Source organism: Protopterus annectens, chromosome 1.part1 (genome assembly GCF_019279795.1).
Source record: "Protopterus annectens isolate FY-2018-M chromosome 1.part1, PAN1.0, whole genome shotgun sequence".
Taxonomy (NCBI): Eukaryota; Metazoa; Chordata; order Ceratodontiformes; family Protopteridae; genus Protopterus; species Protopterus annectens.
Window position 1 is genome coordinate 144,878,807 of NC_056726.1, and position 25,824 is coordinate 144,904,630.

General features: G+C 36.8%; 1 protein-coding gene across 1 annotated transcript in view; it reads left to right on the plus strand.

Moving 5' to 3' along the window:
• NKAIN2 (sodium/potassium transporting ATPase interacting 2) overlaps positions 1 to 25,824 on the plus strand; it is a 2,790,781-nt gene that overhangs the window by 2,537,967 nt on the left and 226,990 nt on the right. The window contains exon 4 of the mRNA XM_044073873.1: positions 13,530 to 13,590. Within this exon, the coding sequence (XP_043929808.1) occupies positions 13,530 to 13,590 (61 nt within the window). The remainder of the gene's footprint in view (positions 1 to 13,529; positions 13,591 to 25,824) is intronic.

The window sequence follows — 25,824 nt, forward strand, 5'->3', positions numbered from 1 at the left end:
CGAAAAAGGGCATAGCAAAATTAATTTAAAATGGGTGGCGAAAGCCAAACACACTCTGGCTAGGCTTATAAATGCCCTAGGGCAGATAGCCTAGTATGAACCTATGAACCTATGAACCTATGAAAGAAGAAGAAGAATAGTATTTAAAATCTGTCCCTATTTTTAGAGCTTTGTTTCCCCATCACTTTAGGTTTTGTCCAGATTTTTTGTGCAAAGGTTGAGAGATATGGTCAGTACAAGTCATAAGTAAACAAGACAAAACAAAATACAATTTTACTTTGTGCAGTAGCTGTCAGAGAAGAGGTACAGTTCACAGCAAAGCTTCTTGTTTTGTAACACTTCTTGCTGTTTTTATGTACTATTTAAACAGGTTTTTAAACAAGTTTCTTAGGTTTGGTATGATAGTTTGCTGTTAGAAAAGTATTTCTAGAAACAATTTTTATTCACTTATTGGGCTCTTCCAACTCTTCTGACATTTGCACATGAGATACACACTGAATATTTTAGCGATGATGCGTTTCTCCCAAAGGGTGCACCAATACTGTTCTTTTTAGAGAAAAATCCAGTGTTACCTTTCAGCAAACAGTTACAGACGCACAGCTTTTCATAGTTCCCCCGCCTACATATAATATACCAAGTACTGTTACTTATTAGCTTCTATTATAAGTTGTATGGGTTAAACCTACATTTTTGCAAATAGTTAATAGAGTAACCCCTGTCTTTTTCATACATGTGATAAAAAAAGACAGGACTATAACATTGCAGTGTGCATACTTATAAGATCATTCATCTACTAGTATGTAAATCATTCACATCCTTACACTATAATTTATTGTATAATATATAATGCAAATATATTTTAATTTAATGCAAACATTGCAGCTTATGTAGAAAGGCATAATGTATAGTGCAGTATGCATTCAGAACCAGTACTTCCTTGCATGTGGGCCATCATGTGACTGCATCATGCTTCAGCACTTGCTGCCATTTTAATAAATGGAATGGTTTCTTGTTCACTACCTAGTATGTCTGTGTGCCTTTTGTAATGCTGTTAATGCCTACAAAATATTAATCCCTGTGTAATTCCAAAGCAGGCCTCTCGTAATGCTTTATATAAACATATGTAATAAACACACACAAATACACACACACACACACACACACACATATACATATATATATATATATATATATATATATATATATATATATATATATATATAGGGGTCTACTGCTTTTTGTTGAATTACATTTGGTCGAAAATTATTTCAGGCAGCCCACTTCACTGAAAGCTCATTTGATTGAAAGCTAATTTGGTCTAAATCCATTTGTTCGAAAATGGAATATAGCCCCTGCTCTACTGCAGTGCAACCCTGGAGTGAGAATATAAAGTTAGGGGGGTGTGGAGGGCAACTAGTTTTTACTGAAGTTATATGTTTCAATGTATTTTGAATGGATACACAAGTATATAATAGTGAACACACTGCAATTATGTGGGGGGTTATATCCCCCCACACACCCCCAAATGTGGGGAGCAGTGCCCCCCAACTTTATATTCTCACTCCACGGTCACACTGCAGTGGTCAGGGGCTATATACCATTTTCAACCAACTGGGTTTTCAGTGAAATGCATTTTCTGTGAAATGGGCTGCCTGAAATAATTTTCGACCAAATGTAATTTGACCAAAAGCAGTAGATCCATATCTATACACATATATATATATATATATATATATATATATATATATATATATATATATATATATATATATACACACACACACACATATGAGTGTCTGTATAAGATATTGAAAATTTGGGTATTAACCCTTGAGGAGGTACTTTTACTGAGTAATTTGAAGAGTGAGAACTTTTTTGGCAGTCAGAAATTAATGAATTAAGGCTGAAGACCCTCCAGGTCTAAATAACCATTCCTTTGTTGAATATGTACTAAAGCTCATCTCTTTTTAGTCATGGTCAGTTTTTTTAGGATTAATTTATTTACATAGGGTTCAATGGTGGTTGATATAACACAATGTTCATGTCGTTAGTTGTAGGCACATCAGTTTTTCAATGCATTGTACATTATTTTATTTGAGATTTTGATTGACTTAAAGGTTCACATGTTCTTCATGTAATGGCAATGATGTCATAGAGATTGCTTGGCTCTAATGAAGTCTTCTATATTTGTAGAGGATAAAAGTGATCAACCATATTTTTATTCTTAGTCATTAAAATGAGTTGGCAAGTCCTTTGCAGAATTCTTTTGAGTTTTTATTGTTTTAAGTTTGGATGCTATCTGCCTTTGTTCTTGGTGTTTTGAAAGTAATCCTCTTCCCAGTTGTGGCAAGTATGGTTTTGAAATCTGCAAGAATTTATTTCATGCTGACATTTTTCAAACTGATATAGTCCCTAATCATGGCAAAGCTGATCACAAGGCAAAGTTGAAAGTATTCAGGTTTTATTTCAAACTTTGCTTTTGGGATTGTTGTACATGGTTGAGAACTGATAAGGCTTTAACCACCAAGGAATGGTTGGGACCAGTTTTCATTATGAGTACTCTTCCAGTCATATATCTGCATTGTTTCCCATTATGGTTATTGTAATGATGGGGAATGCTCCATTGCTAGGATACTGAGAAGGCACAATGTATTGACTCAGAGGTAAGCAGTTCTCGATTTGGATAAAGTAGAAGGTGTGGTGGATGGTCCAAGAGAACTGGGTAGGCAGAGAGTATTACGGCTTCTTTTATAGGGTAGAATGACAGTGATGTGATAGGGTGGAAAAATGACAAGGATAAAATTACATCAATGATCTTTGAATGAACATTGGGAGGCAGGCATTGATTGGCTGATGTGTCTTGTTCAAAAGGGGAGCATCATTATTTAGATGATTTAATAAAGAAATAAAATGAAAGTCCAATTAAACAAAGATGTTACGTTTCGGTACATGTCACAAAAGGGCAGGAAATTTAATTCTAATTTTTATGGTGAAGATACCCAAAGATCTATGTGACAAGTTAATGAAGAAGGACTTGTAAAAGTTTTTAAATGGTCAAAATGGAGGACAGAGCCAGGTCTAAATGAGTCTGTAAATGAGTCTGCATTATATTTGGATGTGCTACATAGTGGCAATAAAGGGTACCATTGTTGTAGTGTTTTGGGCCTATGTTGATCTACATTTCATTGTAGCTAAAGAACTTCTTATGACAGAACTGATTTTAATTTCCCAGCTGCAGTGCAGCTCACGTCAATAAGAGGTATGTTTTCTGTTATATAATGCAGCGATATATTATGACAATGTATGGGTAACTGATATTTAAGAAAACCAGAAATGGACAATATCTTGTCTTTCTTAAAATAGAGCCTTTGTATTAATCACACTCATTCTTTTCTTATATCTCCCTCCACTAATGGGTATCAGCTGAAATGGTTTTAAGGTGTACAACACGTGTGTACTCCAAAAATTTGGTGACGTATTTGCAGTGTGTTGTTTGAAAGTATTCTGTGCAAATCTAAGCATGGTTATTGCACATCGTTGTTGTACATTAATACACTCTGGGGACATATAAGAGGTAAATTAAATGGACAAGAGCTGGTTTCATTTTACTACAGATTTAGGCTTGCATCCATAGACAAGTGCAACATGCCTCTCCAGTGCTAATTTTCAAACAGGTTGCTGCATGAAGAGCCACTTTACTGATCAGATATATACTAGACATTGAATAGTGTCAGCAGGCTAACTGAATGACTGCATGAATAAAAAGTATAGAGTTAATGGCAGAAGTAACACGGTTCTGCCTAATAGCTGGGGCATTGATATATTATGCTACTTGACAGATGCCTCACTAAGAAGGTAGGCTACTGCAGCTGAGTCATTACCTGCTTATGGCTGCATCTTGTGTTCATCTAGCATAAGGACAGCATGTCAGCCATCAGATAAAACACTGAGGTTGTGCACAGCAAAGTGACAACCTTGCTCATAATATAAATGGGGAGGAGATGGGTTAGATGGAAAAGTAGGAAAGGAGATAGCAAACAACAGAGGGAAACACATGAAGGTAATCAGGAATTATGAAAGTTGGTGGGAAAGAAGAGTAACATTTTTTTTTTTGAGTAAATAAGGGTAGGCTATGGCTTTGACAAAGGCAGAAGGGCAGGTAAGAGTAGTCAACAAACAAGTACAAAACAAAGACTCAAACAGAGGCAGTAAACACAGAAAGATTTTGGGGAATAAAAGATAGATACATGCATCCAGAGAGTGAACAAATGTTAATGGGAGGTGTGGACAATTGTTTATTTATTTACATATTTATTTATTCTCTCTTTTTTTTACCAGGAAAGTGCAACATGACAAAAAAAAAATCAGCAGAAGCCATAGATGAAAAGCTCCATAAAAACACAAAATTCAAGTACAAGAATACAGATTGTAAATTATAAGCAAGGAAAATCCATCAATTTACCTCTGTAAAATACTCTTGGAAGAATCACCATCATTTGCTTCCTTAGAAGCAGCCACAAAATGCCTTTGTGACCCCTCCAACTTACCTCCAGTGAAGGACCCATCTTCATGCTGAGAGGCAGCACAGACCAAGGTAACATGGTCTCATCTCCTCCTCTTTGGCAATTAAACCTGTAGAAGGAAGACACTATAGGTAAAATGATTACATAACTATTACGCCAACAAAATTACTGTATAAGTGACTGGCACAGATGTCATGCACTCCTTTCTACTGGGATAGTTGCTTCTGCTTTCTGTGATATCCAACCATATTAAGTTTATATTTTTCAATCACTAAAAATAAAAGTATCGACCCCTAAGTATGCATGCAAAACAAGTAATGTACCAGAAGAATAGTATTGAAAAAATGCTTATTGTGCATTACTATCTGTCTCTCCCTAAACTTACCGAAGGTCTAGATAGTACCAACTCAGGTCAGTATAGTAATGACAGCACTGCTCGCCAAATTGGGTGATGCCAGTGGCATCACTTACCATCCTGGCATGCTCGTGCCATCATCCACCGTCTGCAAGGCCCCTCATATTGCCATAATAAGCAGTCCTGAAACTTCCTGCGCAGGAAAAATAGGAAATGTTTGCTCTCTCTGGCGTACTATGTGGGAGTTTGAGATTCCACTCACTTAGGTCTATTCAAGGAGCAAAATGGTAGCCCCATTCCCATGAATGCACATCATACCTCTCAATCTCTTAATGCAAAAAATCTGGACAAAGCCAGAAAGAATGGGGGGACAAAAGCCCAAAATATGGACAAAATTTAAATATTGTTCCTATAAACTTTAAACGTTGCTAGAATAAAAGATTTTGCATTATTACATATTTTCTGAAAGATATAAAGTCTGAAACTCAAATATCCGTCTTTATTTAGTATTATTTAGTGACTTCAATATTCAATAATTTACCAGAAAACCTCACATTTTATGAGGAACAGACCAAAAATATGAGGCAAAAATCTGTACAGTTGAGAGGTATGAAGCACATATGTAGATCATGAATGGAGCAACACAGCTATCCACTGTGGCACCACTATAGCTCCCTAGCCCTGCACTGTGACACTAGGAATAAATATATTGCTACATTTTGGTGCTATGGCATGCACAGGCCAAATGCTAGACCATACTGAGCACATGCCTTATGGTCAGTAAGATATGCTCCTGGCAACTTGTCTGGGTATCACAGTGCACTATGGCAGCAGTTCAGAAATAGCAGTGTTAAGTTGCTTCATTAGTATAACTTATGTGCTGACTGACCCTCTGTAGCATAATATAAAGCACTAGCACCATTTTACACAACCATGCTGAATGACATACAGTTGTGGAATAGAAGAATTTCAATACAGATTCTGCAGCCATGTTGCTTTTAAGAGTCAGTGAAGGATTTACAGAGTTTGTAAAGGAGTTCTGTTTGGTAAAGTTCCTTACCAACAGCAACAAATCCTTTGTGTCAGTCATACTGCAGCAGAGGTTGTGGTGGACATGTAACTAGGAATGCAAGACACTGGCAAGGCACCCTCCCATCTACCCATTTTTTTGGAGGGTGCAGTAATGTAGAATGGAAACATTGTGAAGGATATGCCACTGGAGGATTATAAACTGAGGTCCACTGCCACATGCTGAGACATGAGCATAAGTTATAATTAGGGGGAAGTCTGTGCACAGTACAAACTGCAACTGATACAGGTGACTAAAAGGGGTATCTTGTGGCAATGGGTAATGTTCAGAAATGGAGGATGAGGAGACTGTGTATAGTATTACATATACCTAATAAAAAGGTACATAAAAAGGGGCTGTGGCCATAACCATATGCATACCAGAGAATGTCATTCAAATGTACTAACTTGCATGCTTTATCCATGTGTGTGCAAGCTTTACTTGCAAATTGTCAGTTGTGATCGGTATACTATCCTGGTAAACAAATGTAAAATAAAAAATAAAAATAATTTTGGTGTTAAGCTTGCCAACCAGGATATATATCACATATAAATGTTTAAACTCTGTGTAAAAGTAAATAAATAAGCATACTAATAGGTAGATTAGTCTATAGCGGTACTTCACAATATAGAGCCATATCTCTGACAATGCCTGAAAAATTGTAGCCAAATTCTCAGGAATGTATGTCATGGCAATCAAAACCTGAATGCAGTCACCTGGTCATCTAAGCTTTAGCGCCATGGATAACTTTGTCTTAATTTAATGTGGTTATAGCAAGCCGTCAGTGTAAACCTTGGCTCTAGATGATTGTCACTGTTGACGTGACACCTCGACCCCATGTGTAAAAATGTGAAAAGGGGGTTGTGGATGGATAGATTGCTTATAAGAGTACATTGGGGAAAGTTAACATAATTCCACAATGACATAAAATTCCTCTTTTCTGAAGAAATAAATATTATTTCTACATCTGATGAAATTTCAACCTAGTGCAGATGTATTATAGACAAGTACTGTATTATGTATCCTGAACAAAAATCATCTATAATCCAAAACAGTATTTGTGTATAAATAAATCTGACAGACTGTATGAAAAGTAATTCCAGAGACCCCTACAAATGTCTTCTCTCAAGAAGCCTTTATTGAGGCACTGTAGTTAAACACGTTTGTCCTTTACAAATGTAACTAGGACTTGCTGACTTAAAACAATACAGTGATGTTTAAAAAACCCTCACCTTATCATGTGACATAAATCAGTCAATACAAACTCTGTAACAAAAGCAACACTCCTTAAAAACATTTTTTAAAAATAGTCACATTTAAATTATTATATTTAACTTTTAAAATTGGTAATATTGAACTGTATTCATGTATGCATTTTATGCATTTAACTTCAATTGCAAATCTAGGTTTTCGTATTCAGGTTTTTCTTTCCAGGGGCCTTTCCCTTCTAGTACATCTGTATTAGACAAAACAAAATATACAAACTTTTTAAAATCGGTGCATATACATGAGTGTCTGAAAAGAGCAATAGTGAAATTTCTATTTTTAACATCTAAGCAATGTTCATAAATCCTTTTCTTTTAGAGGCACATTGTCTTTCTAACAAAGAATGCCTCACATGAAACACAATGAACCAGAAAAACAACTGGTTTTACATTTCAATCAGACCTACCTGAAAATCTTATTACTGTCAGAATTCTTAACAGGATTATTACTAACGTAAAATAAACCTGCATTGATAGCATATCCCACATTTAGACATCTTGCCTTGTAATGAAATGCCACAATCAAAATCTCCTTAAAAAATCTGCTTGATGTTAATAGTTCTTCCTAAAGTAAATTTGGGAACATCGCCAAGAGTATTTGTGAAGGAGATTGTTATCACTTCGCGTCAGTTTCAGTTAATGATATTACACATAGCACTACTCTCCGTGGTGTAAGTTGTAATAAAAACATTAAATGTGCTCATTTTATTGACAAAATGGCATTGCACCAAAAAATTAACATATTTCAAAACAGGCTTGTAAATGGAAAAGTTTCCTGAGAGAAGAAATTTGAAAGTTTCTCTGTGATTATTTTTTATTATCTCTAGGTTGCTATTTTCATTACAGCTACTAGACTCTTTGAAAAGTTTGTATAACCCTACTGTCTGAATGCTCAGAAGACATAAATATTAATAACCTTTTGATGGTTCTTAGTAAAACTTTAAAAACTATATCCTTGGATACAAAAATATATGCTTAACCTAAGACTTCCATTTTATCATTAAAAGTACAAGTATTTTCCTGTTGATATCTTTCCCGTAAACAAATAGTTGTATAAATAAACAAATAAATGTTTTCATTAAAACAGTATGCAAAATAAGGAAAAACATAATTTTATCATTTCAGATAGTTTCAAATCAAAAACTTTATGTATTTTTTCATGAGTCTTAAAACAGGTCACTTTGAGTGAGCACAGTGTATGAATATAATACCAGAAGCAAAGCACATGGGAGTTAAAAGACGTCTAACACTCATTACAAACTTCTTAATTTTCTTAAGTTGTATATTCTTCAAACTTAAATTATATTAAACTCTACAGTTTCATAGTGTAAATTCAAGTTCAAAATGGTAGCCATACTGAACCATCCATTAGTTCAGATGAACATTATATTTTGGTCAGCAGAAATGTTCAAATAATCAACTTTTTTTTCTTATTTTTCTATATGAGATTAGTGTGTGTCACATCAAGTGTCACCACCTCTCTTGATTAAGCACCACCCTCCTAAATTATTCAGCAGTCATGCCTGACTGTCACAGGTCTTCTCACATATTCCATACATCTCTTAGCAGGATGTCTTCATTTCCACTTGCCCTCCACCTGTCTCTCCAAAACATTCTTTATCAAATCATCCCCTGCTTTTCTACACATTACAGAACCATGGAACCTGTTCTCCATGAACTTCTCTGCATCTGTGGCTACTTTGGCATCTGCTCTGCTGTAGTCATTTCTTTATCTGTTCCACAATGTGCTCCCTATCCTCCATCTCAGGTACTTCACTTCCATCACCTCAGGCTTTCTTAATTCTTCTGTCTTCACTATCCAGGTTTCTGTGCCATACAGATGCATTGGTCACATCACTGTCTTGCAAACTTTATTTTTCAGCTTCTCTTTCATTCTTCTGTCACACACTAATCACTGATATAGGAACATAGGATCATAGAAGGTTACTAGGCTAATGGCCCTGGGGTCTTTACAAGCCTAGCCAAGTTTTACCCTTATTTCCATGATCAGCACCTGTAACTCCAGGATAAATGCATGCATCCGCAGAGGTCAGCACTCATCAGCATGTATTAGCTGTAGAATTACTACAGTTATGCAAGTAATTGTGGAGTGATCAAAGGAACCATAACTGATTTAATGAGCCATTCACAGTTTCATTGTAGCATCCATGTGCACTGAGACTTGCATGGCTTAATCTTTGAGACAAGCATATGCTACTGGCAGGATCAACCAGATGTAATGATCCTTCCACAGCATATTCTATGCTAGTTGGCTGTAGTGCTTCTAATTAGAGCTTTGGCTGTGTCATTTAGACTTCTTCCACAACCACCCTTGCAAAAAGCTAAAGCTCTTAATCTCTTCTACTATTTTCCCTTCTATCTCAGTTGTAATCTTCTTCTGATTCCACCATTTGCTACCATAATAACTGTCTTTTCTGCACTCAGTTTCATCATGGCCCTTCAGTTCTACATTCTAGTCCTCAATCATTTGTTGAAGATCCTGTCCAGTGTCTGCTTGTGCTGTTACATTGTCTGCATACAGCAACTTTGTTGATCTGTCCCATCTGACCTGATTATTAATAAATCACCAGTATGAACAGCAGTGGGTTCAGATTTGAACCATGATGAACCCAAATTCCCACAGGGAAAACATTCTTGTCAGTTTGAACAATGTGCATACTTGTATCTTTGTGTCCTTGTACATTGCCTGCAGTAATTCCACAAATGTTTCTGGGACTTTGCGCCATCACAGCACTACCCAAATCAGCTTTCTTTGGACTTTGTTATATTCTTTCTCTAAAATTAGGAATGTTCATCTGGACTCTTTCCTCATCTCTACTATGTCTCACTATAAACTTCATTAAGTTGTGCTGCATCCTGATCTGAATGCAAACTGCTCATCTCCCATCTGACTTTCTACCGCTCTGCTTATTTGTTTATTAATCAACAACAGCGCTTTCATGTAGTGTGACAGGGATTTGATACATCTGTATTGCCCACAATTGTAACTCTCCCCAGTGTTCTTGTACACTATCCCTAGAATGCTTATTCAGTAGTCATCTTGAATACACTTTTCTGTATTTACCTTGATGAGTACATGACTTACCCAAAATCTTAATCGTACTTGCCATGACTTCATCTAAGCATGCTGCTTTCCCTGCCTTCATTTTCTTTAGTACTGTTCTTGTATTTTCTCGGGTAGTTTTTTTCTGTGTCATTATAGACTGTACATGGAGCAGTGCAGTTCCTGCATTTTTTTATTTATTCAGAACTGGTGGATGTATTACTTCCATCTGCCTTTGATATCTTGTGGATTGATGAGCACGATTGTTGCTAGCATCCCCTATGAACTGTATCTATTGGCTACCTTCTTTATCTTTCAGTCTTTGCCTTGCAACCAGAGTTTCCTTGTACCATCTGTGTAGTAGTCACTTTCCAGTAGCTAGAAGTGTTTCTTGATGCCTTGTTTTGTACCATTATGACTGCTCCCTTAACCTCTTTGTTAGGGAGTCAGTATTCCTTCTTAGCTTGCGCTGTCTTTTCTGTGTCTAACTTCTTCCTGCACTCCTTCTTTCTTTTGATAACTTCCGGAATTTCAGCATACTACCACTATGTGTCCTTATGAATCTCATTTATATACTTAGCTTGGCCACATATCTGTTTTATAGTCTTCACACATGCTGATCTGAGATTTTGTCATTCTTCTTTGACCCCATATATTGCATTTTGCTGAGATGCTAGAGTCCTGAGTATTTCCTGGAACTGGTGTTCTTTCACTTCATTAAATTTTTTATTTATCTTATTTTTTTTACTGTTTGGTAACTGGGTAGAGGGACTGGTCAAGAGAACCTTTTCATGTATGACGCAGGCATAGAAGCAAAATCAGAGAAAACAAACAGAATCAAAAACAGTCAGAACCAAGTTAAGGTATACAACAAAATATAGATACATAGATTGCAATACACTTTAGAATGCATGCTTATACACTTGAATGGTTAAACTAGGTTTTCTCATCAAGTTACAAAAGTTGCAATAGACTTTAGAATATGTGTTTCAACAGTACAATAATCAAATTGAGTTTCTACATTAAAAAGATAACCAAGTTGTTTCACATTAACATAAATGGTAAAATTTCAGATAAAAATGATTATGCAAATAAATATGTAAAGAATAAAAAAAGTTCAGCAAACTCCTCCTGGACTTCAGCTTAGTCATGGCTGATCGTGAAGTCTTTTCTGACTACTTACAGTGAACAGTAAGATTGATGCTGGGAGCTGACCGTTTCATTTGCAATGACTTTGCAGCTTCTGATATTATTCAGTGCCCCTCCTTACCAGGAATAAGTCTACCTGAGTTGCATTTTACCACTCTTGTATATGATCTTGTAACTGTCAGCCACTATCAAGCCTTTTGCCAAACAGAAGTCTGCAATGGTCTCTCCATCTTTTCTCCTGTTGCCCTCCATACCGACCTAAGCAATCATTATATCCTGTTCTATCTATCCTGATACACACATCCAGGTCTCCATTATCAACATCATCTAATGGTGTCCTGCCTTATCTAGCAGGTTCTGTAACTACTACCTGAATGCACTCTTTAACTCACCATTACAATTCTGCTGTGAGACATAGGCTGAGATTATGAATATCACCCTATCTTTATACTGGTGTCTAACTGCCATAAGTCTGTCAATAATTCTGATAATATCTCTCACTGTCTTCAGAATACTATTTCACTACAATTCCTATACCATTTCTAGTCTGTCCTCCCTGTGAGTAGTAGACTCTGAATCCTAAGCCAAGTTATTTTGCTGCACTGCCCTCCCAGCTTGTTTCCTGGATACACAGACTGTTCAGTCTTCTCTTTACCGTCATGTTTTCCACTTCCATGCTGTATCCTGTCAATGGATCTACACTGAGTATAGTAATTCTTAGTTCATTTTGGGCATGTTGATTGGTTTTACATCCAGCTTCCACTCAACAGTGCTATCCCAGGTAAACCAGGATGGACAACTGGACACCAGCCAGCTATTAGCTTAATAACCCAGTATTGCTGGGCTTTATAGTAGACACACACTGGTAAATAGGGGTGTATAAACCCTTTTGACCATTAGCATAGGTGACTGGCATAGGTCACAGATAGCAGGGTCCACAATGAGCACCAGAAAATATTCACCATCATTTTTGGCAACACTAGTCAATGTAAACAAATCACCTAGACCCAATTTTCAAACTACATTTATTAATATGTAAACTGGAGTATACTGATTGTTAAGATACAGTTATAATGTTGTATGATGTTCAAAATGCATGTGCATTTTCTGTATTCAAAATAATACAGGTGAGGACATGTAAAATGCAATATATTCACTAGAATGTTGCGTTCTACCTCTATATGAATATTATTAGCACATTCAATATTAAGTTACAGTAACCTGCATAGGTGTTTGCTGATTCCAAGAGATATAATTTTGCATAATGAAACACAAATGTTAATTTGACTGCTGGGTTTCAAAACTGAAGCTTTTCCCCAAATTTGGTGGAAGAGATGGAAAAACAACCTTCCTAGGTTACATATTTACCTTTCCACTACTTACTGAAACCTGATTGGAGGTGATTATTTTAAGTTAACAGGAAGATGCTGGCAGTCTGCCACCAAACAACGCAGTCATTTTGGGCAAATGTCCTTATGTGTTCATAGGACTGTAATTTTTATGCACTCAAGAGAGAATCTGCAGAATTATTTAGAGATTCATTTCAAGATAGTTATTATATTCTAAAGTAGGGAACAGACATTGCTTTGATTCTATGCTTACTTGACTATATCTGTAAAGTAGTATATAATTGTTTTTTTCAGAGGACGGAACTTTCAGAAAAAAAGCAAGAATTTCTTAAAGAATGCATTCAAATGCAGTGAACATTCCATCATTGCATAATTCAGAATTCAAGAGGAAAGTGTTATTTATAATAGGCTAAGACTTAGAATGATATTGTTAAAGTCAAAGCGACTGAGTCGGAGATGCTGAGAAAACTGATTACTTTCCATTATTGTTTGAACTGGTGCCTAAACCACAAAGTACTGCTGTTACTTCTGCTGTCTGTGACAATACTGTCAAAGAGGTATAGAAAATGTGGGCATGGCAGACAGACTTACTGTGAAAATCCCATACAATAGAGAGTAAGAGAACATCAAGTCTATGCGCAAATCTTCTTGCATGACTCAGTGATTAAATGCATTTGACTGTGTTAGTAACTATGTAGAAATGTAGCTGCATGTGTCCTTTAAACTTTGTAATAACTCTTTTCTGTTCATTTCAGCTTGCTGGTTTTATCTATGCCTGCTATGCTGTGAAGCTCATAACTGAAGAAGAGGATAGCTGTAAGTACTGTATAATATCAATATCAAATCAACAGAAAGTTGAAATTTTTGACCAATTACTTTAGTGTTAACCTTAAAAGAATAAAAAATATGTATTTTTATTACACTGACATGCCGCAGTTATCACATAAGAAATTATGTAATGCACTATATGAAAAAATAGGGATATAGAAATGAAAATACCATTTCTTTATACCAGATTGGCCAGGTTTGCATAATACTTCACAATATGTTCATCAACAAATACATTATATAGACTTGAGGATGCAAGAATTCAGTAAAACACTTTAGTTACACACATGCTTGGCATAATGATATAACTATACAAACTGCATCAATAGACCCATTGCTCAGAACAGGATTCTATGATAGAATGGCTTATGCTTAGACAAAATGGTTGCCCAGGCTATTTACTGTCCATGTTAGGAGCTGAAGAAGAAGAAAATTGCAGCAAGAACTATTACATGGGACAAGATGGTGCATGTTCCAAAAGGTGAATAATGTAAAACAAAATTAGTCACAAATTCAGCTACTCTAAAAGGTTAAGTGAATCCAATAAACAACAGGGCTGGTATAGATACATCAATATGGAAATGAATAACAAAGGACAGACCCAAGTACCTAAAGAATGACAAGGCAGTAGAGAAAACAAAAGAAAAACAAAGCTTCAAGGATTTTTTTGGAAACATGCTATCAAAAGATGGAGAAGGTATAAAAACAAAAGGAAAACCAGTATGCTAGAATGCAAGTCCTGAAGAATGGGCTTACAATAACAAGGAGTCCTAAACGTATATGTGACCACAGAAGACTAAATTATTAGAAAAACTAAAGCAGCAGTGGAAGGACCAGTGGAGAGAAATCCTTACATGCATGGATTTCATATAACAAATCGACCCATGTAACAAGGAGACCCCAATCAAGTGCTCTAATGCTGTTCCATCTATGCATAAATAGCAAATCAGTGGCTTTTATAAACAACAACAGAGGGGGAAAGGGTATTCAGTAATAAAACCACAACTTAAATTTTTATCTGATTTGTATGCCCAATGAAGGCTGATCACAATAACTAGAGATAAAAAGCACAAATTAGCTTTTAGGATGATTTGGTTTTCACTTGGACAGTGTGTTGTTGTGCAAATCACATAGGAAGAAAGTTTCTACATTTGGAAAGATATGAAGCTAAAGATCACATGAGGGAAGTGCATCATTTAGAGTTGAATGAATGGCATGGCACAGATGGCAAAGGTACTTCCCCTTCAGATTATCTTGCCATCAAAATTCACAGAAGTGAAAGAGACTGGTGAGTCAGTCACATACTTCTCATTGGCTATGATTTAAGCATGTCAGTATGCTTTTTGTTAGACTTGATTCTCCTAACTGGATTGATTTTTCTTCATAAAGACAGTCTTGTTTTAGAGTATATACATTATAAAACTGAAATAAGCCAATACAGAGGTTTTTAATTATGATCTATATGGAGTGTAGTATTTAAAGATCTTCCAATCCAAAAATAAGAATGTACTCCTGTGTTGGTGCATTTAAAGGCCATTACTTCAACTTTTATTATTCAAAAGTTGAAAAGGTATGGCAGATCAAAATGAGCAGAAAGACAGGAGTTCATGCAGATAATGATTCATGAGAAGGGAGACAAGTAACTGAGTAGTTTGTGTCAAAAGTTTGGTGTAAAGGGGGAGAAGAACGAGTTTCAGAAACAGAGGCAAGAATGTGAGAGATCCAAAGGAGTAGTAGAGACACATTAATGATGATACAAAACCTAAGGAGAAGCAACACCACAGCAGAAGGCCAGGAAGCAGTATATTTGCTAATACGAAACTAGAAATGTCTGCTCAAAAGTGCGTTAGTGACAGAACATTTGCCATGACAGAGAAACAACATCAAATACCCCTGTACTGGATGGGAGAGCACAAAGTACACAACAAAACAACAGAAGGCAGAAACATGACAGGTACAGACCACAACCGGAAGGAATGGAGATATGCAGAAAGGAATGGAGCAGCAAAGCACAGACAGATAATAAATTAAAATGTATATTTTGTAAGTGGACAATGACAAGGAAAGGATAAAAATGATAAAAAATAATCAAGGAGAGGCTAATCATTACTTAGTAGATGATTTGTAATTACAAAACTCAGGAAATGACAGGAAAAGGAAATATAAACAAGATTGAAATAACAGTGAGCACTAACGAAAAGAAGGTTGAAGAAGTGATGGGGAATAAAGAAACAGGAAAGAGTATACAGAGGAAAAGGGTATGTTGTAGTTGTAGGAATAAGGCACTGCAAAGAAGAGCATAAATAAGTATGTGTGAAAAACTAGAAGCTGCAAGTAGAAGTAAGATGGCTTAAGAGTTCGTAGGTTATTTGTAAACAAGATGGGAAAGGTTAGTAAAAGCAGAAAGACGGCCAAAGCCAGGACTCCAGAAGGCTACCTATTATGCTGTCACAGACGCAGGTTGTCAAATGCATCTTTGTCGAACTGAAAAGTGTGAAAAGGCAAAATAGATGGCTTTTCAGTTAATTTTTTTCCCTGGGAAAGAATTCATTTGGCCGCTTTTGCTACTTGGCCTTTTCAGCACTGTAGTGTGATCTCGGAGTTGGTATATTTAAGTAGGGGTGGTGTGGGGGGCACAGCCCCCCCCCCACATCGGGGGATGTGGGAGGTGAAGCCCCCCACATTATGTAATGTTTTACAGCTTTTTGGAGTTTGTTTTGTTTCGGAACAGCAATTTTTTTCCCTTGGATAGATTCCCTTGAATCTGATGTCTGGGTTATATTATGCAGGCTGAAACAGATTCCTTCCTGAAAAGACATTAAGTCTTTATAGGAAAATTAGGTGGACCTTCTTGATCTGTGACAAGGAAACAAGTAAAAGTATAAAAAAGTGAAGGGTACAGAAGCGTTTCGGGACATGAGGCATCATGATGATACAGGAAGAAAAAAAATAACTTGGGTAAAGTTCACTATATTGGAGGGTATTTTCTTCCTTTAAGGAAGAAGACACCATCTAAAAGTGGAAAGGCTGAAGAGAGAATGACTATAGGCAGCATGAAGTATGACATATAAAATGATCACTGAAAGAAATATGAAGGATTTTAAGGTTTAATTGACTGTCTTAATAAACAGTTGGTGTTAATAACAAAACAGTGGTGCATATCAGAAAAAAATGTTATGACAATGCCTGAAATAGTATGAGAAGATAAAAATGCAATGAATATAATGTACAAGCAACAAGATGAATAAATACAAAATGAAACTGGTTATCAAGGAAGTTAGAAGGCTTGGGTCTATAAAGCGATATTGAATAATAAATGTACCACGTTACAGCTAATGTAGGAATATTCATGTATTGGGTGTCAGAGAAATAAAGTAGTTGGGAAACACAGAAGTTGAAGAGAAAGAGAAAGGAATTCTAGACATTAAATCACAGAAAACAACTAAAAACAATAAAATGAAGGAAGATGTTCAGAGGAAATAGCCATGGAAGATGATGGAATAACTATTGATAATGTTTTAAAGATGAAAAGATGGGAGAATGTAGCAGATGAAAAGGACATTGAGGGGCAGAAACAAGGAAAGGGAGGGGGGATATCAAGCAGTGAGGAAGATAAGGAAGAAAATGAGGCCAAGATGGGTAATGGATTCAATAAGGGGGGAAACACAGGGAATGGCACGTAATTAACTAAACACAAGGCATGCATATCACAGATAAAGGTGGAGATAACTATTAGAGCATAAATGTTCCTGTTCTGGGAAGAGAGAGGACTCTAGTCCGGCCTTGTAACATTTACTTCAGCTCAACAGAGCAGTTCACTCATTCAGCCCAATGCAGCAGGAGGATAGTAAAAAATCCCTTTAAGCCAGTAAACCACTTGTTTTCTGAAAGCTTTTATCCAAAATTCTGTATTGAAAACACTCCTCGTGTTTTTTTTTTGCAATCTAAAGCATACCTGTGTAAACTCCCCACCTTACCTTCACAGGGTATACATATTACACTTCCCTAACATGTTTGGCTGCACTCTATAAACACACCTTGGATGACTCTCTTCTTGGTACATGCTGGAAGCACCTGCAGTACTTAGTTGCACAAAGGACAACTAGTATGCAGTGCCATGCAGTGTCCCCAGTTCTCTGAGTCATGTGACATGAAATGTCATGAAAAGAGTTTGCATGGATATGAGCAGTAATCTTGTTGTACACATACTGACACTGGCTCACACACTATTTGTTATGTGCAAGACCAAATAATGCCTATATACTCTAACTGGTGAACCTCTTTGAATGTTATACTATGCAAGGGATAATGGGAATATTACTCACTCTACCTACTATTGCCCGACAAGGTGTTTGACAATATTAGGCCAGCAGGCCTTGCTGAACACTGTGTAGGTTATCTAGAGTGTTATGTCAGCTGGTGGATAGGCAAGTATCTGATTTTTGCAATTTGCCATAAGGAATGCAAGTTACAAAAAATGTGAAATATGAAATAGGCTTTGTTAGCCAATGGGATACTACTGAAATAAGTTTCAAAGATCTTTCTGTTGATGCTGATTATATACTGCAGATTTATGAAATAAAAATGATATATTATTTGCCAAAAGTACTGCTGTTACAGACAAACAATGAATTATATCTCTCTAAGTATGCACGACTAGCCAAAATATCACCAAGAGAGTTGTTCATCTATTTGCAGGCATTCCAAAATTGCATGACAAGATAACATACTGCTTTTCTGGATATAAAACAATCCATGCAAATTATGCTTATAATATTCTCACATTCCGTTAAAAACAATATTAGCGTATAAAATCATGCAAGATAGATGGCAAGTACAAACCAACAACAATCTGCACCATAACAGTGTGGGTAAGATGGCACCACTTGTTTGCAACTGTGTCATACTGCTTTTGACATATTAATGTTGATGGAAAAATATTGTTAATAGTCATAACTGTTTTCACAAACATTTATATTTCAGAATGTCTTCACATTATCCATTATTTTTAATACTTTTCTACTGTCACCTACTGTTTGCATTATGACAGCACCACACTGCATTATCAGTGGAAATATGAAAATATGTCATATCTTTAACAACTTTTTACAAAAACTCCTTTATAACTTCAGCCCAATGTATCCCATAATAACTGTCTGAGTGTGTATACTAGCAAATCAAGTCAACTTGTTCATTCCACCTTGTTGCCTTGATTTTAGACTTCAATACAATGTAGTGGGAATATATGTGGTCAGCACCTGAATGCTTTGGAAATCAAGGTAACTTCCTGAAATGGTGTCACTTGCTATACTCCAAGCTCTTGACTCAGGTGATAAGTAAATGTCTCTGCTCCCAACATTTATAAATATTTAGAGCTATTCATCTACCCCTTTTTTGTTTATTCTTGTGAAAATGCTAAGTCTCTATATCAGGCAAATGTGCACGCATTGAGGCATCCTGATAAGGGTCTGAGAAAACTCTCACAGGTGCTTGGCTAGTGGATGACTGCACTCTCTGGGTAGTCAGTCCTCAAATACATCTACCTGAGCAGTTTAGGGACTTTAGTAGCTTTTCAGGCAAATTTGTCAATTGGATTAAGACAATGCTGAAATTAAATTCATCTTGTCAAAAATGTATACATCACTTCTCCTAGCTAGGAATAAATTCTACTTTATCTCATAACTTATTTGGGTGTCAGGATCTCTCAGAATATTTGTGAAATGATGGTGATAAACCTTCACCCTTTGATAACTTTAAGTCAAGACAAAATGGTCAAAGTTGAAACTTCCTTTTATGACATGAATTGTGTGAGTCCATATGTCTCCTTCCAAATTTCCTTTTTCTAGCCAGATGTATCCCATCCTTAGGAACCCATCTCTCACTCTTAAACTGCAAGAGCTTTTTATCAGTTAAATATGGGATAATAAACATCCTAAAATGTTGATGACCCCCTAAAGTGACCGATTTAGTTCACTTTATGAAGGCTAGGTTTCGACCTTGACCTATAAGGGTACCTATGGAAGTCAGTCTTATCCCGCAATGGCCCATTAGGTTTACAGCAATGAAATACATTGTGATCCAGGATGGTAAAATTACAAGTTGCTTAGTTTGCTGGTAAAGCATGAGGTGTGTATGAGTTCACAAAATGCATGAGGGTGAAAATGAAAATGTGTGAATGCCAGGGTGTGTGCCAAATGGAAGCCATTATTCTGGGATAACTGGATAGAGTAGGATTTCCTGTTTGGTAGAATCTGTATTCCAACAGTAGCCAAGGTCTCATAGCCTGCAGCAATGTCATTTGGAGACAAGCCAGTGAAGGTAGTAGCTATATTTAACAAACTATGAGTCATGGTATCGCCAAAGTTACAGATACACTGAAAAGGATACTTGGTTGGAAACCATGACAACTTGGTAGAATACCCCATTTTTTGTTGATTTTATTCAAAGCCCTGGAAATTATAGTTTTTCAGTGTCTGGGAGCATGTAAGTATATTAGGAAACATTATTAAATATACAGAGTGAGCCTGGGGACTGGATAAGAGAATCAACAGTGATATGACGGGAGTAAAATTAATTTACTTGGCTTCTCTCACTCGAAGAAAATGTACTTCTAACATCACACATCCCTTCAGGGACTAACCAGGGGGAGGGGGGTTGGCAGATACTTGAGGCATGGACAATGTGAAGCTAACTATTTTCACCTAATCACATCCTGCCGAACAATTTTAACCATCCAGTAAAGACTTATACTGCAGCATCTTATGCCATTAGAAAGTTAATCCATTCTTTGGTGGACCTTATTCTGGTTATTCAGGCTTGTGCTACATGGAACTACAACTTACAAGATCAGAAAGGATGTGACTCTTGCTTATGTTGTCTGATATATAATATATAATAGCCATCATATTTCCATACTGGAAGATAATTAACAAACATTACTAAGGACAGTCATTGTTATAGCAATCAGCTCTATAATACACTTCAACAAGACCCTGATGTTAAAGTGTTTAATGAATATTGGTGTATTTTTCAATTTGCATGGAATGTTTAGTTTAAAACATGTTAAGGACTCAAAGCTACATCTGCAATAGTTTCTCATGTTTCATCTCTTTGCTAGTATTTTGATGATTCTCAGTTACTGATTTTATCTATATTTCTATAGGTTCATTGGTAAGTACTAGACTTGTTGCCCTTGTGACCATTTTAAGCCTTTCCAATTTCCCATTGTGAAACAATGAGTGAGAAGGTCACTCAAAAAACAATCAGTAAAAACAAAATGAAAACTCCAGCAAAGCTAGAATCAAACCCTGTACCTTTTCTCTGTGAGGTAAAAACCTTCAACATTATGAAAAACCCCAATTGCTATGGGTTGCATTCGTTGATATATGTTGGTTGAATAATAAAGCTGTTGTTTACAAAGAAAAAAAAGAAAATAAATCAAGTAAATCACTGAGGATTACAGTCAGTTAAAAATACCAGACATTAGAGTTTCAGACTTCTTATTTTTCAGAAAAAAAAGGTTGACATAAAACTTGTTTTATTAATGTTTTAAGTGAATTAGAGTAATATTTAAAACCTGTTCTTCATTTTGGCCTTTGCACCCCCCCCCCCCCAATTATTTCTGCCTTTGTCCATGATTTTTGAGAAAGAAATTGAGATGTATCATATGTAGCAGTACAGACACTTACTGAGTATCTGTGAGACAGAAGGCTGGATAATACCCAGTGCATTCCCAGATGATCTCTGAAATGTCTTTGTAGATAATATGGTATGATCTGCATATCCATCGCTATAGTGAAACTGGACATTTCCTAATATTTTGTATGTGGTCAAAAGGCATTGACCAAGATCCGGATGATATATTGGTCCATTTTACAGTGGTCTACTATCTGGTCATCAGTGAGGACATGGAAGGCCAGATGCTGATGATAACAATTATGAGACCTATGTCTTTGTGGATAACCTGATCAACACAGCCAGCAGTTACAGCAACATATTGTTTTTCAAAACAAACTGTTGCAAATGTAAACATGCCTGCTAGCTGCTGCACTAATGTGTTTTCATACCACTTCACTGTATATTACAGTACACAAGCTATATGATATCTATGTTAATAACTATAGGTCATGACATTTTCATCTGGTTCATTTGCATGCTGTTATGCACTTATTTCCTTAAGAATTATGATTTATATCTAATTAACTTCAGATTTGAATGTGTTGCATAAGCTTTTTGCATGACTCCACAGCTAATTTATATGAACTTGGGACAATGTGAACTTTGTAGAGATCAAAATCCCTTGTATACTATACAGTTTGTCAATGAATTCCATACTATCCCCAGGATTTAATAAAATCCATGTAGGCTCCGTGTAGAGCCTACACGGAATGTACCCTTGTACATGGCAATGGTTGCACCTCAGCAGTGCGCCATGCATATTAATCATTGTGCACTGCCAACGGAGAGCATAGTTACAAGGATACTGAATCCATGTAGGCAGAAGTGTAGAGGCTGGTGAGATGTTATGTACATGGTGAGGCTCCCTGTAATGTTCCATGCTACTGTGGAAATGTGCTGTGTATTGATATTTTTGTGTTTTAAATTTATATATTGTTATGTTCTTTTTTTTTTTAATGTCCATTTGCGCAACATGGCTCAGAGCATGGCAATGCCAAGCTGCACTTACACATAGGCAGTTGACACCTGCCAGACATCTAAATATATAAAACGGATGTAATTAACTGGCATATCTGTTTTTTATGTCTGTTTGCCTGGTGTGGAGTGTGGCAATGCCAAGCCACGCTTACACATAGACAGTTGACACCTGCCAGACATTTAAATATAGAAACTGAATGTATTTATTTATGCATGTCTGCTTATGTTTAAGCCCCACTTAAGGCCATTTCTGTGGTTCACCATGGTTGCTTAGTAGTGTATGTGAAGGTATACTACTTTATATACTATTCAAGTAGCAAAATGGGTAGAGTGACAGTCTAAAGCTTTGTAGGTCCTGGGTTTCAGTCCCTAGCACACATATTACTTGTTGAATGCAATGTAAAATGTCTTTTAAATTAAAATCAATGTTTTTACATTTGGGAGAGCTGTGTGGTGCTAAGCATTGCTTAAACATGGTCAATGGCTAATATTGTTTGCGTGTTGCTAAGCTTCCCTAAAACCATGGTTGTGCAACTTTTCATGATGGTCAGCTCTGCTTAGCTGGTTTGCGTTATGCTAAGCACCAAAGCACTTTTTTGAATGTTGCTAAATGACGTATAAGGGCAAGAAAACAGCCTATATTAAGTGCAAAAGTCGAGAATTCTGCACCATTTGTTGCAGTATGCTTATCTGTTGATATCCCAGGCAGTATTGGGGAGGGTGTGTGCTTTCGGGTGCAGAGATGGGGTGTGCAGGATTCCAAGATTTTTGTTAGGCTCCTCATATGCAATCATGAACCTGGGCTGTTTCAGGGAGGTTACCAGGGCTCGGAATGTAAGGCTGAGGCCTGGAATTGGTTGGCCAGGGAATGTACCAATGCTACTGGTATCCCCTGCACTGGTGAGCAGTGCCATCACCACTATGATGACCTGAAGCAGAAAAAGAGGGGAACATTGGACACCTGGGTCCAAGAGACTAGGGCTGGGCATGCCCCACAAATATGTAAGTATTTTTTATATTGTTTTACCAAAATGCAAGCTGAATGTGTGCAAAACTGTGTTTCTGTGCTTCTCTCCCAACAGCTGCAGCTCAGAGGACTTGCAATATTCAGTCCCATGCCAGGCGGTTGGTCAGGTTGCACCATGAGTGGGTGAGTACAAAATGTATTAGGATAACACTAGTGCAATAAATAATAAAGAATAAAAAAATGTACGGCAATAAAGAATAAACAATAATAACTGAAGTGCAATAAATGAGCAATTAGAACTTTAGTGCAATAAATGAACAATAACAATTGCATTGCAATAAACAATAAACAGTACCAATAACAGTAAGCCAAAAGGTGTAAAACAGGATTTTTGGTGTTGTATAATGCAAAACTAATGGCCAGAAAAATGTATTGATCAACTCATAGTACTGTTCAAGGCTGTCTCCAGGAAAATGTCAGTCACAGAATGCTCTCATTTCCTTCCACTCCAGGAACAATACGGCTGAGGTAGCCCACGTTATGAGCAGATAGTGTGTGTAGATTTCACAGAGAATTATCAGCAATACCAATAAAATGTTAAGAAGCATTGTGGTTTCCTAAATAAATATGTTTTAATATTTGTAGCAGGGCTGTAGTCATTGCATGTCTGTTCTAAGTTGCTGCAGTCAGTTGTTATATTATTTGCAGATGTCCCCTGCTGTTACACCTATTGGGTTCTACTCCCATGCCTGACAACTAAGACATGATGGCTGTCTACTTTACTTAATGTACACAAACATGCCTCTCAAGTGTCACAATTTTTCATAATGTAATTAAAACTGCCTAATCCATCTGTCACATAATTACCAGATAAATGATTACTTGGAATTCAATGCATTATCAAATCCATTTACCAAACACCTTGGTAGTTATGTAAGTCCACATTATGTAAAAATGTTCTGTGTAGCAGCGTACCTGCATTTGTTAGTGCTTGTCCCATATTGTCCCAAGAATTGTAGTCACTCTACTCACAACTGACATTACACACCTGTAGAACTATGTATTACTAGTGTTTTCAGGGATATCATCTCTGATATCACTAATGGTATGTTTTTCTCTCTCTCCCCCACCCCTTATCTTCTTTAATTTATTATTGCTATTCTTTATTATGATGTTATATTAATATATTTTGTTAAACTAACTATATTTTGTTAAATTTAATATTTTATGCATTATTATGATTCAATATTAACATATTTTGTTAAACTAACTGTTTCGTTGGTCTTATGGTTTAATACATACTGGCTTGCTGTTAATATACTGCTTGTTATGTTACTTAATGTTGTGTGACACATAATATACCTTAATATGTATTTGCATTAATAAATATTATGTTGCAGTGTGTTAACACTAACATTGGTTTGGTTAATACTAACCTTAACTTATTGCGCTAATTACTTTACTACAACACATCAAGGTCTGCCGGTTCCTCATGATCCACCTACCTTGCCTCCTTGGGCCATGGCACCAAGTCCCAGCATGCCTATAACCCAGCCTGGTGGTACCCTCTCTGCTACTCCTGCACTACCTGTGGTGTCGGGTAGTACTGCCCTATGGGACAGGGCCAGACTCCCCCCTCTGGGAGTGGTGGTGGAGGGGGATTTGCCACCAGTGATGAACTGCAGAGTTTGTTGGGCTGGATCATCTACCATGGCTTTGGATGACACCTATGTCGGATGGAGAGCATGCTGGCCACCTTGGTGGGGCAAGCTCACCCTAGAGCCCAGCCTCCATCACTGACACCCTCAGGGCAGTGATGGAACAGTGTTGACAGTCTCATGGGTGGGGATGTGAGTCACACTGCTACCTTGTGGAGGAACATTGGACTGAGATTCCACAACACCCTCCCCATCCAAGGTGTTCACCCTCCTCTTATGTCCCACACCACCCCTGTCTGCTGTCTTGTCTGTCTTGTCTGTCTGCAAAAGCTTCCTCATCTACCCAACTTATCTCCACCATACGTACCTATGTCCCTTCTCCAACATTCCACTCTCACCTTAAAAAAAAAGGGCACCTATCCCAGAAAAAATATCATCCCATTTGTAGCTCTCCGTTTTGCACACATATCCACTGGATATACATAATTTGGTCCAACTGGCTTGACAACACACTTCTGTTGTCCTCACCCCTCTCTCTGGAGGTGGCAGTCTAAATTCAGCTAAAAATCTGGTAAAGTGCACAGCTGTTGCTGTGCAAGAAATGGATAGCTATGGTTCTTTCCTACACCCTTCCTGCACATACCTACCTGCTTTTCACTCTGCTTTCTCCCTGCTTGCATCCCATTTCACCACTTTCCTATCTCCCCATTTTTTTTCTTTATATATTTTGAACACGATGCTGTGCAATGATTTGTTAATCTCAGCTAAATGGAGCTATATTGATATATGAGTTTTAAATAATAAACATGGACAAAATAAACACCTGTTCCTATTTCAAACCCAAGACCATCGCACCTGTACACCACTGCATTAACCTGCCACACCACACAGCTTTTAATTAAAACAGGTGGTTTAAGCAAAACATAGTAATTGCAAGTTACA